At 37.8% G+C, this 19,064-nt stretch overlaps 2 protein-coding genes across 2 annotated transcripts in view; one reads left to right on the top strand and one right to left on the bottom strand.

Annotated features, from left to right (window-relative positions):
- clip1b (CAP-GLY domain containing linker protein 1b) overlaps window positions 1-2,412 on the top strand; it is a 37,455-nt gene extending 35,043 nt beyond the window's left edge. The window contains exon 23 of the mRNA XM_084746151.1: window positions 1,829-2,412. Coding sequence (XP_084602277.1) covers window positions 1,829-2,063 — 235 coding nt within the window. The 3' untranslated portion in view covers window positions 2,064-2,412. The remainder of the gene's footprint in view (window positions 1-1,828) is intronic.
- Window positions 2,413-8,974: 6,562 nt separating this feature from the next.
- bcl7a (BAF chromatin remodeling complex subunit BCL7A) lies at window positions 8,975-18,669 on the bottom strand. Its single transcript, XM_084746221.1, has 6 exons — window positions 18,418-18,669; window positions 15,994-16,075; window positions 15,647-15,743; window positions 12,144-12,293; window positions 11,120-11,223; window positions 8,975-10,469 (listed from the first exon to the last, which is right to left on the bottom strand). The coding sequence occupies exons 1-6, from the start codon at window positions 18,594-18,596 to the stop codon at window positions 10,395-10,397; spliced, it is 687 nt and encodes a 228-aa protein (XP_084602347.1). The 5' UTR covers window positions 18,597-18,669; the 3' UTR covers window positions 8,975-10,394.
- Window positions 18,670-19,064: the final 395 nt, after the last annotated feature.

Here is a 19,064-nt window from a genome sequence, read left to right as displayed (position 1 = left end):
GTGGAAACAGCTGAGGTGATGAATTAAGTAAAACTGCAACGATTAATCAACCAAATATTTTGGTAATCAATTAATCAGTTTGAGTCATTTTTTAAGAGGAAAAAAGTATAAATTCTCTGATTTGAGTTAGTTTAGTTTAGTTAGACAGTTAAATATGAAGCGACATCCAGGAGACGTTATCTCAGAACAGCGTGTGAACTTTTCCTGCACAGAACTCTGCTGCTGCCACGAAAACTGTCGCTCAAGACTGAAAACAGCTGTCAGCGTGTTTAAAAGCAGCCTCAGGTTCCTGCAGGTCCTCATTCACAGACGTTTGACTGCTGAAGGACAGAAATATTACAGAAACAGACAATATTGTGAATATAGACACAATAAACTGCAGGGACGTAATGCTCAACAAAAAACATCCATGTTATGCTCCTTAAGTAAAGTTATATCATTATATACACAATGTTTTTATATTAAATTCATATTGATGATTCATTATAAATCTGTAAAGTGTGTTTTTGTTTTATTCTTAGTGATTTATGCAAACAAACATGAAGTCGGGCAACAACTAAGAACTAGAATCCAAAAGAAAACATCACTCTGTTTATTTCATAGTCATTTTTTATTTAACTCGTCACTTTATTTTAGTCTTCAGTTATAAACTACTGTAATTTCCTCACCGTGTTTTCTCTTCAGTTCTTTCACCTTCCTGCACAGACACACCAGGCCGCAGGATGTTTTATAAAGTTACCCAAAAAACACAACTTACAATATTTTATTTAGTTTTTTACCTGTGATTCTGTTTGTACAGCAGATATGTGAGGAGCAGAGCGAGGGGAGATTATCCACTACTGAAATAAAATACTAAATAAAATCAATATTAAAACAGAGCTGAGTGAACTCTCTGTGTGGGACGTTCAAACAAGCAGCTCTGTCTCACACACACTCATATTACAAAGCAGCCTTTTCATTCAACACACACCGAATCACAATCACAATAAAATCACAATATCGCCAAATCTCAGAACCAGAAACGAATCAGAGAAAACGAGGTTCTGTAGAGCTGCAGAGACGACCTGACCTAAAAATCTTTGTTCTCCAGATGAAAGAAAAATAGTTTGTTTGGTTCAGACCTCATTAAATATCACATCATCGCCATTTGAATAGATTTTTATTTCAGTAAAATGAAAACTGATCATTCCCACTAATTTCAGTCAAAATAATCACAATATGACTTTTTTTACCTGTAAAGTCCTGCTTTGCATGAAAAGTTAGAACAGGTGGAGAGAGTCGGTCCTGCTGTCTGCAGGTAACAAAATCCACGCATCAGCACTTCTGAAGCTCACTAATTAACATGTTATATCTTGTTAGTTTAATCTGCACAAAAACGGGTGTAAACACGACACGTCTGGGTTTTATGGGGGATTATGAGCAGATTAAAGTGGGACGCAGCAGGTGAACCGATCTGCAGACGCTCAACAGTGAGGAGACGGGGACACGATAGAAAAGAGGGGAAACACCGAATCATTAAACAGAAACTTGAATCCTTCAGACACTTGATGAGTAAATGTTCAGAAATTAACGCTACGCATCGGTAAGACGCAGTGTAGAGGCAGAATGCAGTGACAGGGTCAAGGGTCAGGAGACATGTCTCCTGCAACAACAAAGGTGGAAAGAGGACAAGCTCATTGAAAAAGTCCACAACTTTACAACGTATCGTCGTTACACAGCGACAAACATGTCTGCCGCAACAGCTGGCGACAGATAAGTTCAGCTCGAAACATGTCGACATGGTCGTGGTCTGAGTTCTCTCCTCTGTTTTCCCTCTTTTCTCCGTCAGGTTTGTCGAAGGTGTGTCGAAGCGGGAAAAGAAGGCGACCCCGCGTCTGTTCTGCGACATCTGCGACTGCTTCGACCTCCACGACACGGAGGACTGTCCCACTCAGGCCCAGAGCCCCGACTCCGTACCTCACACCACGTACCACGGCAAACCGTCCGACGAGAGGCCCTACTGCGACATCTGCGAGGCCTTCGGACACGCCACGGAGTCCTGCAACGATGACCAGACCTTCTAGAGGCTCCAAAAAAACAAACTCATCTTTCCTCTTTCCCTTAAACACAACCTTATACTCTCCCACTACATTTCCCACAATCCCGCCCGACATGCCTGACTAAACCCCCTTCAGATTTTTCCATATTGTATTTTTATACTGTATTTATGCATATCACTGGTAGCCACTTCCTGTCCTGATCTCAGTCCTTTTTCTCTAAAATTCTTCTGCAGAATGCTCGTCCAAATATGCTGCTTTGGTGCAATATTGATGTTTATAATAACAAAAGGAATCCGTCCTCTGCACTCGTCGTTTTTTAACGTGCTGTTTTGCATTTAAGTTTCTTATAAAATAAGCAGAAGTGATGTTTCAACTTGATTTTTTGGAGGCTTTATTTGTTATTTAGCAAAAATGTGATGCAACACAACAAAGCACAGATCAAAGTGAAGGGAAACGAAGCACATCAGAGACTTCCTGTCGTCTGTACGGCTGCAGACCAATCAGAGAGGGACACTGCCGCGTCTGGTTTTACTCTTTTTATATGTTGAACAACATTTTACAAAGTTCTTCTTGGTGTCTGTCAGCTGACAGCGGAGTGTTCGGGCCACCGACGAGAAAAAAGAGCTCAAGATACAAACCACGTTAATGTTTGGAGAGAAAAAAACAGATGGAATATTTCCAATAATCCAAAAAATAGTTCAGACTTTAATTATCTACAGAAAAAATCATAAATCACTGACCAAAATATTTATTATATAGTTCGGTAGAAATCAAAGTAAATTCTCCATCTTGCCTTCTTTTTCTTGTAATAAAACTTAATTCTCAAAATATATTTTTTAAACTTTTTTCTTAAAATGTTACAACTTTATTCTCAAAATACTGCGACACAAATCTTTTCTTCAAATCATTCTGACTTTTTTTCTCAAATTATAACTTCCTTATTGAAACAACTTTATTCTGAAAATATTATGACTTCTCTTGAAATATGATGTTCTGTTAAATATTGTGGAATATTATTAATAATACATTTTTCCTTCTTTTCCTCTTTCAGACGACTTTAGTCTCAAATTATTACAACTTTTTTCTTCAAAATATAAAGACTGTAAACTTTATCTATATATTATTTTATTAGAATATGAATTTATTCTACAATAAAGTAGTAAAATCTCATAATAAAACAACTTTAAATATTTCAACTTCATTCTCAAAATATAATCACTGTTCTTTAAATTTTTCTTTTATTTTCTTTCTTTTCTCTTTCAGCTGTAGGATCTCATGATATAATGACTGAACTCTAATTATTATGATTTTATTCTTTAAATATTTTAACTATTTTTCTGAAATTATTAAGACTTTTTTCTAAAGTTAGAACGATTTTCCACTTGAAACATTTTTCTATAATTAAAATATTACAATTTCGTTCTCAGAAGATTCTGACTTTTCTTGAAATGTGAAGTTATTCTGTTAAATATTCTGAAATATTTAGACTCCAAGTTTCCTTCTTTTCTCTTTTAGTTGAAGAATTCATTTCTCATAAAATGACTGAACTCTTAAATTATTACTGCTTTTTATTTTGAAAACATTACATTATCTGCACAAATTATTTACTAAATTACTATAATTATTATTTTTTCTGAATAACAACAAACTTTCCTCTTGAAACTTTCTGACTTTGTTTTTTTTAAATATTACAACTTTATTCTCTAAATATAAAAACATTTTATCTTAAAACATCATGACTTTTTTTTCTCAAAGTGTTACAGCTTTGTACTTTAAATATTTGTGGAATTGCTGTGATTGATTTGAACTTGATTGATCGATCGATCGATATTTTTTCGTGGCCCAAACACTCCGTTAATGTTCGTTTGTGTAACACGAGAAAAGAGTCGACTTTTGAAACGTTTGTGTTTTTTCCAAAGTCACCATCTTTTATTTTCCAGAGCTTTCAGCTGCAGCTCACTGTCTTCATCAGAGGACAGAGTCACTCCTGTGTTTACCGTCACTTAAAGGGCCATTCCGCATGTTTTATACAAACAGGTCAGTTCTTGTGTTTACACACTTTATTTTTTTTATACATGAAGAATCTCTGCAACAGTTTTGTGTTTTTATCAAAACAGTCTATCAGGTCCATTTAATAACCTGCTCTGGAGCTTTCATCATAATCACAACGTCTTCATCAGCAGTTGTGGAATTTAAGTATCGATTATTTTCATTGTCGATTAATTTGTTGACTGTTTTACTTAATTGATCCTGTCACAATCTTGTCACTTGAGAAACGGGTCCAGACATGTTTTTCAAGTCTTTCCTGTAACGATTATTTTCATTATTGATCTTTTTCTTGATGATTGATTAGTTGTTTGATCCAGAAAATGTTGAAAAATGTTGATTATCAAAATTTAGGCTCAGGTTTCACTTGAAGGACACGTCGTTATCGGGCTGCACAATTAATCGACACTTTATCAACATTTTATCTGGCTTTCTGAAATTCTTTAAGGGAAATGTGTCAAAAAACTGCAAAAAAATCATTTTAACATGTTTTTCAATCAAAATATGGATAATAATGTAAAACTGATCATTACCTCTAATATTGCAAATCAAATTGCAATATCAGTTAAAATTGTTCAGGCCTTGTAACTTGATCAAAAACTCCAGAGCAGCCACTAAATGCAGCTGGTGATGAAACCGTTTCTGATCACACAAACGTTTTTTTCTTTAATTCATTTTCCACGGATCATCCTGCAGGTCATCGTCCTCGAAAAAGCCACCGAGGATTTGTTCTAGTTAAGGAAGACGTTTTGTTATTTATTGTCTGATGTTTGACTAACCAGTGACGTTCCTCCAGGGAAAATAAGCTAGCACTGATGTAACGGTGTGGAGTCTGTATTAGGACTACTGTAGTGTAGGTGCACCTGCCTCGTGTTACAGGAACTATTACTGAAGCCTCTTCTAACTTAAGTTTTGCACTGTCCACTTTAAAGATTCAGCAGAAACAAACAGCGCTTTAACTTTATGATTCTCGACAGTTTTATCTTAAAGGTCAGTACAGAAGGTTCCGTGTTCTGTCCTGTTCCACACTGCCCTCCTCTAAACACCAACAACTTGGACGTTTTGGGAAAATGATTGAAAGATTGATGCCACTCTCATGACTGCAAGCTAAATATGAAGCTACAGCACGTTAGCCTAGCTTAGCTTAGCTGATCTTAGCTTAACACAAAGCCTGTAAACGAGGAAACAGCTCTTTTGAGATTTTTTTACACTTCTGCTTTTGTATGGATTAAACAAACGAGTATTAGTGTCTGATTTAGAGGAGCTGCTACGTTGGTTTTGGTACGTTTCCTGTCTAAGCTAAGCTAACTGCCTGCTGCAGCCTCATACTGCATTTAAAGAGGAATTCTGCTAACATTCTGATCAATAAAACATAAAAACAGGAACAGTATATGCAATATAAGAAGACTTGGCAGTTGAATTCCTCCCGTTGCACAGAGGAAATAGTTAAAGAAAACACTCGTACATCAGTTCAGCACAGTAAAGAAATCACCTGGGAAGCTCACACTGCTGGATGTCATTTAAAAAGGTGATGTAACCTACAGGGAGCAGTAGAGGTCAGGTGAGCGACAGTTGGATGATTTATGATCATCAGTCTGAAAATTAAATCAAGCACAATATTTGTACCATTTGCACAATAAAATGTGCAAATGATGTTCGTAGGGACGGAGATCGAGAACTGATTCCACATAAGAGCTGTGAATCCATGAGACTGAAATCAGTTTTTCTCATAAATCTCTCAAACATATTTCCCAAAATGTCAGACTGTTCCTTTAAATCCCCCCATATATCTGACTTTTCTTGTTCTTAAGCACAATTTTGGATCATATTGAATCTCCGGGTGTAACAGCATCTGACACAGGATGTGAGGAAGCGTCTGTAAGGCCTCCGTCTGATGTCCGTGTGCACGGTGCCATGAACGCAAAGAGAAAAGCTTTTATGTGTACGACGTTTTATTTTTCTGCCCTGTTGATAAGATTCACGTTGTATAAGGAGGAAATCAGCCCATTTGTAAAGACTTTAAAAAACATTGTGGACTTTATAAGTGATGCGTCTAATTATTAGTGTAATGTTTTATATCTGTAACAACTTCAGGCACCATGTAGAAACGGTTTCAAACCGTTTTACAGATGTTGACGTGGTGTAAAATGTCACTGTTTTCTATGTACTGTATAATCCTGAACAGTCCAATAGAAATACTAAGAAAAGAAAACGTGTGTTCGTGTTTTGTCTTGTTTTTTTGTTCTCCACAGACTCACAGAGCTTTAAAATCTACTCTGTGTCTCTGTGGACGACGCAGACGAGCTGCTGCTCGGCTCATTATACTTTGATCCACAGATCCATTTCCTCCTGAGAGCTGCAGGCTGCAGACGGACCGGGCTGCTCCAGTTCTCATCAAACCAGGTTCACTTCACTCATTCAGCTTCATGTCACATATTTGAATTAAACCGCTGTGTAGAAATACTTTACTCCAAGTTTAAAAGATTGCATTTAACTAAAAGGACAGAAATACATAGTTTAATTAACTTTTTCTGAAAATATTACTTGTCTTAAAATATTGAAACTTTTTTTAAATATTACTATTTTCCTCAAGAATTATTCTCAAAATATTACAACTTTTTTCTTAATTGTTGAGACTTTTCCCTCAAAATATTTTCTTTTTTCTCAAAGTACTACATTTTTTCTCAAATTATTATGACTTCTCAAAACTTACTTATAATTTTTAATAATATTTAAATATAATAGGTTTATTTACAGGTTATTTTAAATCTAGTGCTCTGTAGAAATACACAGTAAGTTTATAAGATTTCATGTAAGTAGGTAGGTAAGAACAAAAGTATTAACAGCTACATGTTATTAAAGTATTAAAAGTAAAAATACTTTTGGGCAGAATCCCTTTTAGAGAGTTACAGGAAAAGTTTAACCTAAAACAGTTATTCCTGACTTTGTTCATTTTTTCTCTCTGAATAAACTGGCAACCCCTGAATAAGTGACATATTTTATGGAGTCATAACTTTTTTCCACAAGTTATTTCTCAAAATAATGTAACTTTCTCTGAAATTAAGATTTTTTTCTTACAACTTTTTTCTTAAAAATACCTTCTTTTTCTCAAGTTATTAAGACTTAACTCACTTATTAAGGCTTTTTACTGTTTCCTTAAAAAAATGACAATTTTCTTCTCAAAATATTATACCTTTTTTTATTACAACTTCTTCTGACAAGACTTTATGAAAATATTACTTTTTCCTCATGAAATTAGTTTTTTTTTTTTTTCTTTTTTTAAAACAGAAGCATATAAGTTATTATCCTGACTGTTGAACCTAAAGCGTATTTGGAAACATAACAGACAAAAAGAGAAAATTTAAAAAAGCAAAAGACAAAAAAGTAGCAGAGAGAAATCAGAATAGTTCGCTGCACCTTCAAGTTCTTCAGTCAGGAGTTCTCCTGTTCTAAAGACAATCTAAGACGGTTCTCTTCCCTCCAAACACTGACGACAAACACCGGAAAGTTTTTGTGAATTTTATTAAGAAAACAAACCATTGGACATGATAAAAACCAAGCACTACTGATGGAATAAATAAGTCAAACCAAACCATAAATCTGTACAAGATCTAAAGTGAAACAAAATGGTCCCAAGAAAAAAAAAAAAAAAAAAAAACATACAAGATTTTATATCTCACAGCTCTTTTTTTTTTTTAAACACACAGTTATGAGCAAACTATAAGCAATCGGCTCAATCAGGTGAAAGCTACAACATAAGTGAGATTTTTCTTTTAAACTGAGTGTACATAATGCTGTTTATAACTGTTAATGTCAATACAATAGCATTTTAAGTTCCAGCGCTGCTGGACTGGGAATGAGGTATATGCTAATCCATCCTCTAAACTGAGACAATTGTCTTTTTTTTTTTTTTTCTTTTCTCTCCATCCATGTCGTGAATGCTGATTGGTTGAAATCTGATCAAGTAATTGTTCTACAGCCCCCGTTAATGTCATGACGTCATTGGTTTGTGATTCGGTTGATTCCAATCCATATTGATTAATGAACGTAAATCTTCCATGTGTGAGGTTGTACATTAGAGGTCACAGGTCTGAATCCGTACGATAAAGTTCAAGTAAAATTGCACAAATCTGCACAAAGCCGAGATCTCGATGCCACGTGTGTGTGTGTGTGTGTGTGTGTGTGTGTGTGTGTGGGTGTATGGATTCAGCCAATAAGACAGCACCTTGAAGGAGGATCAGAACCAATGTTTGAGCTCAGAGACCGCGTTCTGTCTGGAGCTACAGGAACATGTGTAGGTCAGAGATAAGTAGTGACACACAGAACAGAGAGACGTGATCAAACACGAGGCGTGACGGTCGACCAGACGGGGAGAAAAAAAAAAACAAGTCCCAGAAACCGGTCTGAGTCGACACAGAGCGGCGACCAGGAGCTCCGACTGATGAGGTTCAGATTCACAGAAAACTGAAGAGCTTCTGGGTAGTGTTCAAATTCCAGTCTCTACCTGCTTTAAAGGAACAGTTCAACATTTTGGGAAACCTACTTTACTGAGAATTGAATGAGATGATTGAACTTAGCATCAAAACAAGGACACAGGAAACAGCAACAGTGATTGATTTAAAGAAATAAAAAACAAGCAAGAGTTTTTCCCACCTATTCCAGAAAGAGAGCAGGCAGGGATGGACGATATTACTGGATATAAATTTAAATATCACCATTATCACTGCCGATATTTCTACCAAAATGATTTAACTATGTCCTCACGTGACCAAGATGACGTCCTCAAACGTCTCGTTTTGTCCACAACTCAAACATATTCAGTTTACTGTCAGAGGAGTAACTTTTTTTAATCTGAAAAATTACTCAAATTGATTAATCAATCATCAAAGTAGTTGCCGATTAATTTAATAATCTGATGTGCACATATCAGTTTCAGCAATCAGCCAAAATGGGTTGGAAAATTCTACATCATGCATCCCTAAAAGTGTCTTCAGCCAGACTTTTCTCCAGCGCTGAAACGAAGTGTGGAACTAGATCAGGCTACGCAAGTTCAGGCTAGCTGTTTCCACCTGTTTCCAGTCTTTACGCTAAGCTAAGCTAAACTAAGCTAAACGCCTCTTGGCCTGAGCTCAATCAATCTTCTCATCCAATTCTAAAAAAAGTTTCCCAAAAAGTTGAACTCTTCCTTCAAATAAAAAACAAAACTGTTGTAGTTGAATGTAAATATCGGAGAATACTAATTAGTGATGATTGATTATAAGGCAAAAAAAACAAACAAAAACAAAACAAAACATGGCACAAAAACTGTAAATCAAAACCTGCTTGACCTAAAACGCTCGTTGCAACTCAAGGCACACCTTCAGGAGCTACGCTACCTACGCCTGTCTTCACTACTTATCCAAGAGTTTATCTTGACCTGTACCGTCGTCTTCGTCGTCTTCTTCTTCTACAAACTAACTCACTTTAAAAAAAATGAATGGAGAACTTTTCATGGATAGAGAAAAAAGACTTCCACTACAGCAGCAAATCTATCTGTGATCGATTGTGACATACCATAACAGTGCATTGACCCTCCTGAGAAAAAAACCCTAAACGTTTTCCTAAACAAATATAGAACATTAGTCTAACAGGAGGCGAATCGGGAGGATTGAAGTGACGTGGTCAGGGTGGAGGTCTTCCCCGCCGCCGCACCCCTGTGGACGCTGATTTGAGACCGGGTTAGCCTCGCGGGTGTCCTGAGCTAAACAGTTTGAATAAAGCGGTGTCAGAGCAGCGTCCGGGGGGGGGGCCGACCTCGTCCCAACCTCAGATCCCCAGTGTTAACTCTTCTGGTCACAGATCGCAGGTCAGTGTTTGTGGGTCTGGCCTGGCGGTGGCTGGCTGGGCTCGGCTCGGCTGAAAAGCGCCGCCTCCCCCGCCTCCCCTCTCCTGGCGGCAGAGGGGTGGAGGGACTGCAGCCCCCGGGGTTCAGAGCTTCTCTTGGCATTAGTGAAAAAGTGTGGAGAACTGGAAGGAAGCACGGAGGGGACCGGTGAATAGAGGTAATATCCATTCTCCCTCTGTGGCAGAGGAGTGTTAGGGAGGAGGAGGAGGAGGAGGAGGGAGGGGAGGAGGGAGGAAGAGAGACGTCCATTCTCCCTTTGGTATAGAAGAGGGGGAGGTGGGGGGGAGTAAAGAGGAGCAGGGGGAGAGCTGGTGTGTCCATTAGCCCTAAATTATCTTCTAGAGTTAATGGAGGGAGGTGCAGAGGGAGACGAGGAGGAAGAGGAGGAGGAGGGTGAAGGAGAGAAATGACTCAGCCCCAAACATTTAACTCTCCTCAAAGTCCTGAGATGAGGACTCCAGTTTGCTTTTCTTGCTGGGCGGGGCCTCCTCCTCTAGGTCCTGAAAGAAAAAGAAAAAACATATGAGAAAAAGGCTTTTTATAGAGACGTAACAATATATTTATTATCAAAATACTGTAGTTAAAAAAATGTTTCGATGCTCAAACTGGACTGACAAAAATAACAGACCTTAGGATGCTGCAATTAACCAATCAGTGTCAAGTATTTAACAAAGCCAATGACCAATTATTCAATTGATTGTTGCAGCTCTAATACAAAGAATGAAGGATTTATTGGTTCCTGTAGAACTTTACGTTTCTAAAAGGGGAACATAGTGACACGTTCTCTGAGAACAGCAGGTCCCTGCAGTCAGTCTGCATCTGTGTGACTATAAATATCCATTCAACGTTCACAGAGTGCCGGGAGGAAACACACGTTATGGCTGCAGTTGTAGAAGTGAAGTCGACACGTGAGCAGCAATCACACACGCCTCCAAACTAACATATCAGGAGAACAGAGTTCTGTCTGTGATACATTTAAGTTTAAAAACTCTTTCCAGGAACAAATGTCCAGACTCACTGTCAACTTTTTGTCTGTGGGTTCTGCAGAGTAACAGACATTTTTTAAAAGACGAAGAATCTCAGTGACTGACAGTCAAACCCTGGACTCATAATGTCTGCAAATCATTTCAGATCAGTGAGAAAATCATACCTGAGTGGCTTTGCTGTCTGAAGAGTCTTTGTCCCCTGAGGACAGACTGTCTCTCTTGGCACTTTGTGCTCTCTCTGAGGTCTCTGATGAAGGGGTGGTCTTACCTGAGGAGTCAAACACAGCAGAACGTCAGGAAACAGAGACGAGGAGGTGGACGTGTCTCAGGTGACGTGTTGTACTTTCTGACACTTTAATGACACAGTGTGGTCGTGTCAAGTAACTGCACAGTAACACAGTAACTTCACTTAAAGGGCCAGTCCGTGTTTTTCAAATCCAGAACAAAGTGATGATGGAGGTCAGTGGCTCCAAAACTGAACAAGGTGTCTATAAATGTTGAGTTGTCTCAACTATTTCTTCAGTGTAAACTGATTCTTAAATGCTTTAATTAGAAAAATATGTAGCCTGTACACCAAAAAATATTTTGTCATCTAAATTTTAGAGGGTGGCTCGTCTTCTTGAGTCTCCATCAGTTCGCTGTGGACGCCTTATAAAAAATACTTAAAAGTCCTCAGGTCTTTTTCTTGTCAAAAATGTCTCTTTTGATTGTAAAGGTTGCAGTTTGGGAACCACTGACGCAGGTTTCAGCACCGATTGATGTCTGAGGACGAGGCAGAAGAATAAAAGAGGAAACCTTAAAGACGGTTGTCGGTTGAAGTCTCGAGGGGAACAGTGGAGCCACAGCTGCTCTGCATCTGTGTCCCCTCTGTGTGTCTCCAGTTTGTGTTCTGAACTATGAGAAACTTTCATACAACTCTACTGCAGTACGATGATATTGATATTTTGAGTTTTCTCAACTTTTTCAATAAATGAAAAAGATAAAACATTATTCATTTTCCAGATAATTCTTTGTTACAGTTACAGGAGGATCTGGAGAGAGAATACAGAGCTGCATGTGTCTCCAGAGCTGCAGGTTGCAGACCCCTGATCTCTCTGATCAGCTGTTCTGCTAAGCTAACAGCTGCTAGCTGTCAGTGAGGACGTTAGATGCCCCCGTCGTTTAAAGGTGTGTGTGTGTGTGTCTGACCCCTCTTGCTGTCCGGGCTCTGGTCAGTCTTGGCCTCGCTGTTGTCGCGGTGGGACACGTTGGTGGGCTCGGGGGTGGGACTGGTGCTACAACTGTTTTCCTGTTTCACTGGGGAGGAGTCGGCGATGGAGCTCTGGTTGCTGTTGTCATCTGGAGAAGACAGAGAGACACAGCAGGACAATTAATCGAAATTTTAATCAAACACGGTCACAACGCTGCAATTTTCCAATTTTAGTTTGTAAAATTGTTGTGATGCTGCAGAGACACATCAGATTCTTCTCTGTAGAGCTGCAACTTGTGATCGTTTTCATTATCAATTAATCTGTCAGTCATTTTTATGATTAATTGATTAGTTGTTTGGTCCTTAAAATGTCAGAAAATGTCAATCAGTGTTTCCCAAAGTTCAAGATGACGTCCTCAAAATGTCTTGTTTTGTCTTTGACTCAAAGATACTCGGTTTCCTGTCAGAGAGGAGAGGAACCAGAAAATATTCACATTTAAGAAACTGAAATCAGAGAATTTGGATAATTAAAAAAAAAAAAAGAAAGATCCAAACTGATTAATTGATTATCAAAATAGTTTCCATGTAATTTAATAGTTGAGAACTAATCAATTAATCATCAGATCATTACAGTTCTGCATCATTTAATGCACAAAAATCAGACCTTTAATGTTTTTCAGTGAAAATAGGAATAATGATGTAAAAATGATGATTCCCTCTAATACTGAAAATTATATCGCAAATGCAGTATCAGTAAAAAATAATCGCAGAATCACTTTAGTTGGTTTTTGTCATTATGAGATGGTCAAACATTGATTTTAGACAGAAAACAGAATTTTTCAGCAGACTGTCGATTTTCATATTAGATGTGTAAAAGCCCTCGGGTGAAACGAGTACAAATAACTCAGAATGGATGAACTCGGTACGATAACAGCTTTCAAAGCCAAATTTAACACTTTAAAATACAACAAACCAGCTTATTTCTAATTAAAATGTTGAAAGCTGAAATCGCCTCAGGCTGCATTTAGAGACGGCAACAAAAAAAAAAGTCCTCTGGAGTCTCTGAATAATTCCTCTCTGTGTTGTAGATGGTTTTAAAGGATAAGTCTTTTTTTATTATTTTAATATACCCGCCTAAAATTAAACGATATATTTGTGAGGTGGTTTTAAAGATTTAAGATTTAATTTTCTGTCCGACTGCATGTTTCAGTTAGAAAAGGTTTAGATGTGTAAAAAGATACCAAATATATGAAGTACTGCTCTCGTGTGCAGGTACTCACTTCATTTTCCAAGGTATTTGTAATTTTTCTGTTATTTAAAGTGTCTCTCCTTGTAAACTGGACAGGCAGCAAACTTCAGTTTATCAATTGATTATCTGATCCACAAAAAAACATTCAGCAAAAATGATACAATACAGATTATTAGTGATGAAGGAAACTGATAGGTAATATTTGGAACTGATGGACAATTTGCAGCAAAAATAAAAATCTTGGTGTCAAAATTTAGAATAACACAAACTCCAATACAAAAATAGAAGTTTTCAATATTCAACCAATCAGATAGCAGTATGGGCGGGGCACTGAGTGAGACCTCAGAAATAATGGGGCTTTTTTAAATTAATTTATCGTATTGGCGATCAGATTTAAAAAAAACAAAAAAAAAAAACAGTTTAATCCATTAATCAGTCGATCACTTCTGAAAATGCACATCACATGACTATTCACATACACTGGGTGTGAACATGCCGGAGTAAACAGGAAGCAGATTGTTCACTCTGTGGCTGGTTGCTTAGCTGCAGAAAATATTACCAACGAGGAAGAGCCTTCAGTCCCTCCAGGGTTTTTGCGAGCTTATTTTAGGATGGTTGCAGCCTAAACTGCCTGATTTTAAGGCAGCTCATCTAAAAAACTGCAGTGCGTGTTCCAGATGTTTGTAGGCTTTTTTGCAATGAAACTGCAGAACCAAGTGACAACTGGGGAAAAAAAAGCTGAAATTTTTTTGTATAATTCATTAAAAATCAAAGGCAACTTGTTCCAGGAAGAATAAAAACTCGCTGTCCTGAATAACGTCACCAGGAAAACTAAAAAAAAAAAAAAATGTCACAAAATCTGAAGTTTGGAACTCAAACTGATTCAAAACATAATTATAAAATATGAAAGAGTACAGAGTGTTAATAAATGTTAATAACAATGACAAACCTTGTGTTCTTTTTTAGCACCAGTGATAAAATAAAATAAAAATAATAATAATAAAACATTGAGTCAGTACACTGAGAACTCGCAGGAAGCGACCATGATTGGTCAAACAGCAAACGCAGCTTCCTGGAGGGACTGAGATACGATGAAAAGTAAGACCTGAGATTTCTTTGCTCGGTCTGACGATGAGGCGGAACCGATACTGATCATCAACATAAAGAAAACACAGGCTCCACCCCACTGGCCAAAATGTCCCAGATACGAGCGCCGCCATCTTGCACTATGCTGTCGAGTCCCCGCCCACACAGCCGACTGACTCAACTACAAGCAGAGCTGAGCTGTCAATCAGGAAGTGAAACCCTGGTTTTATTAGCAGGGATGTGCACGATCAGTCGACTATAAACATCGACACCCTCGCTGGTAGGCAGCAGACACACCAGCTGGTTTAACAATTTATCAACATTTCTGATCACATTCGATGTCAGTTAACCTCAAAGATGTTATACAGCTGCCCACCACTAGTCGGGGCCGCAGCCCCATCAGTCAGCAGCCGCTCTCGCCCCGCACAAACGCCCCGATGGTCCCCCCTACCCTGGATGTTGTTATCAGCGAAGTCGATCAGATGACGGCTCGTAAAACCAGCGCAGTTTGGTGGCGTTTTGATGTGGAAAATGTAAAATAAGGTTGGATGTACTGCAGGCTGTGACAAAATAAACGGGTGTATAATCACTCTAGTGGAGCAACATGTGACCACATTCAGCTCAGACTGCTGCTGCTAGCTCTGCTAACGTTAGCCACACTGTGTGGCAGCTGACGCCAGCTCCAGCTAAATTATGTTTTTGTTGAATTTTAAGACTAAAACGTCGATGCATTTACTGAGTTTCTGTCTGATATTGAGTTTTAGTAGGTTAGTGTGCAGTGTTTGTACTGCAGAGTGCAAAGAGTCACATTTCAGCAGCATTTAAAATATGATTTGATGATTGTAGACTGTGATTAACAGCTTCAAATGGTTCTTAATACACAAAGTATTTTTTCAGAATAAATTGTGCTTAATTCTAACTACTTTCCAGGTGTTGTCTTACTGTTAGACTAGTCAACAAGTCTAAATTAAAAATTCAGTTTAATCAACAGGGAAATTATTCGCCAGCATCACAGAATCTGGAGTTTTCAAACTAAAACGGACAGCAATGTTTCAAAAGTCTCAGGCTTCAAAAGTCGCCAGGCAGAAATTTAGCACAAATTATGTGTTTTACCAAAACAAACAGTAAAAGTAGTGTTGATGTGGCAGAGAGCTTCTGCTAACATACCGTGCATGTCCATCATCCCCGGAGAGGAGCTGTTCTCTGGAGTCGTCAACTCTGAGCCGTATTTCTCATCTTTGCCCTTCTTCTTATTCTTGTTCTTCTACAGTGAGAGAAAAGGTGCTCAAACACAACAGATCCATTCAAAAGCAAACAACATGCAACAATGTCATAGAATTAAAACAACTAAATAAAAATGGTGCGGCTCAGAAAACAGACTGCATTACAAAAACTGTTTCACCCTTGAAACAAAAATGTTCTTGTGTTTTCCAGTTGAAAACATGCGGTTACTGTGTGTTTTGGGTTCACTGCTAATGAAAATTAATATGATTAAAGACTGAGCGAGAACTCACATCATCTGATTTGGGCTCCGTCACTGGAACCCACTTGTAGATACGAAGAGACGTGTCTCCGACAGTCACCCATTTCTTCTCCCTGTGGACGAGAAGAAAAAAAATATCTGACTCCAAGGCGACAGACATTTTCACTCCAACACAGGCTCTAAAATAAGACTCTGACGTTAAGTCAAGAACTACAGTCATTTATAAATTATACTGTATAAATATTTAAAAAAAAAACAAGGCTTCCTGATGGGATGAAATGACTACGAACACAACAAGATTATTCTTGAGGCTACAGCTAATTATTTTTGTTAATCTCTTGATGTTTTTTTCAATTAAACAATCAACCGTTTAGTCTACAGAATGTCAGACAATAATTTAAAATGACCTTCACAATTTCCCAGAGCCAATTATTACATTATTACACCGCGACCATCAGCCCCAAACCCAAAGATATTAAATTAACAGTCCTATAATGCAAAGAAGAACACTCAATTATTACATTTTAGAGCCTGGAGGCTGATAATTATTAGCATTTGTGTTTGATAAACTACTTAAATCTGTCTGTGAATGAAAGGTGTTGTGGTTAACACAGCAGGAAACGTGTGAGAGAAAATGTGCATAAAAATAGTAACGCTGTGATATAAAAATCCATCACAAGCAAAATCTTAAAAATGACATTAAAGAATAAAAGTAAAAATACTCAGAATTCAGTAAAATGTAAAAACTATGCAAGTTTAAACTATTTTACAGTTTAAGTTTTCTAATGGGATTATGCAAATGAGGTGCAATTATTGTAAAATTGTATTTTATGTACAGAACTTGAGTAAATATATTTACTTTCATTAGTATAAGCTAACTTTATTAGTTTGTTGTATAAAATGTTTCAGCAACATCAAAAACACATACTTGTTAAAAATGTACTAAAAGATTAAAAAAAAAAAATACATTGAATTTAATGTTGACACCCAAAAGTATAAAATTCAGTTTGACAAAACTAAAATAAGTAGCTACATTAATAATATAATTATTGTCACCAACTTGTTCTGACTTGAACACAAGAACATTTGATTAAACAGATAAAATGAGATTATTTAAGAACAGTTATCTTAAATTTGTACTTAAGTGCAGTACAATGTATTTAGTTTCATTATAAACTAACTTTATTGTATACATGTATTGGTATACAGTGTTAGATTAAGTTTCAGCAACATAAAACAAATTTGTTACAAACGTATAAAAAGGTTAAAAAAAATAATAATCTGAAAAAATACATTAAATTTAATTGTGTCTTTTTGTACCTGAAAGTATAAAATTCAGTTTGACAAAACCAAAATCATTAGTTATATTAACATTATTGTCACCAACCTGTCCTGATTTTGACCTGGAGACGTTTGATTAACCAAGTAAAACGGGAGATTCAGTTATCTTAAATTATTATCTTAAGTACAGTACTTTAGTAAAAGTATTTAATGTCATTAGTAGTAACTTTTTAACTCGTAGTATACGGTGTCAGACTAAGTTTCAGCAACATAAAACAAATTATCGTTACAAACATATGAAAATGTCAAAAAAATAAACAATTAAAAAAAAAACATTAAATTTAACATCATCTGTTTGTACCCAGATATATACATTTATTTTAACAAAACTACAATACTTAGTTACATTAACGTTAATGTCATAAGTTCTCCTGACTTTGACCTGGGGACGTTTGATTAAAACACCTGATAACAAATATCCCATCAAACGTGCCACCGGGGCGGGGTTACACACCTCAAATAACAATCGTGTCGAAGCCAAACGATCGATATTGGAGCCGTTAGATGTGGATTTAAGTGTTTATTTTAGTGTAAAACGTTGTAAAGACTGAGTCACTACGTGTTCAGCCATGCACTACTGTAGCCTACTTCCCTCTCCCAACCCCCACCGAGCCTTATTCTCTAGCAGACCTAAAGGGCGACTCAAAGCGCTTAATTTAAAACTCCAGACGGACTAAACTACTCCGACTCAAGAGCGCCGTCGTCAAATTGTTTCCAAGTCGAGAGTTATTGGACGTTTCGGTCCTAAAAACCGCCGCCTGAGCCACGAGCTCAAACAGCGGGCAGCAATGGCTTCATGTGACTGCATCGAAATGGCTTCTGGGTTCAACCCTTGCCGTTAAAATCAGCGAGAGAAAAAAAAAAACCCACACCGGGTACATGTTGTATGTTTGATACGGCAGCCAGACGACGGACGGGGCGGTGCACCGCACTAGTGCGCCCCGGTGCACCTGAGCTGCAAGTACATCTGCCGTGAATCCCCGTTCAAAAAAAAATTGTCCTTTTCTTTCAATTTCATCCCTCACTCCGTCTCGCTCCTTCCCTCTCCTCCCCCAACAAGCGAGCCTTTCTCGTGTTAGATAACGAACCCGCTTCTTTCTCTTTCTCCTCTTACCATTTTCGTACTTTCTCAATAGCGGCCATGACCCTCTTGATGTCATCTTTCGCCCTGCTCCGGGTCTCAGCTCGGACCGACCTGCCCGACATTGCCGCGGTGGGTATAATATTTTTAAAGCTCGCCGGCAGTTCAGACACAATGCAAACAGTAGAGCGCACAGAGGAGCCACTGCGCATGCGCGGACTGATGTAGCAGAGCAGAGTGGAGAGAGGAGCCTGGCTGCAGCTGCACTGTGAGGAGAGATCTGTCTCCCTGCTGCGCGTGTGTGTGTGTGTGTGTGTGTGTGTGTGTGTGTGTGTGTGTGTGTGTGTGTGTGTGTGTGTGTGTGTGTGTGTGTGTGTGTGTGTGTGTGTGTGTGTGTGTAGGAGAACAAAGAGGCTGCAAACTGCCTGGATATTCTCAGTGCAGGAGGAAGTATTCACAGTCTTTACTCAAGTAAAACTACTAATACCACACTGGTAAAATACTACATTAGAATTAAAAGTCCTACAGTTAAAATAAAACTACAAAAGTGTTTGAATTACAGATTCAGAATCAGCTTGATTGCAGTGGTGGAGGAGGTATTCAGATACTGTACTTAAGTAAAAGTATACCACACTGTAAAAATACTTTGTTACAAGTAAAAGTCATATACTGAAAATGTT

The sequence above is a fragment of the Lutjanus erythropterus genome, chromosome 20 (assembly GCF_056507025.1).
Source record: "Lutjanus erythropterus isolate fLutEry1 chromosome 20, fLutEry1.hap2, whole genome shotgun sequence".
Lineage (NCBI taxonomy): Eukaryota > Metazoa > Chordata > Actinopteri > Lutjaniformes > Lutjanidae > Lutjanus > Lutjanus erythropterus.
The sequence above is the reverse complement of the archived record's forward strand: the minus strand, read 5'-3'. Positions and strand labels throughout refer to the sequence as shown.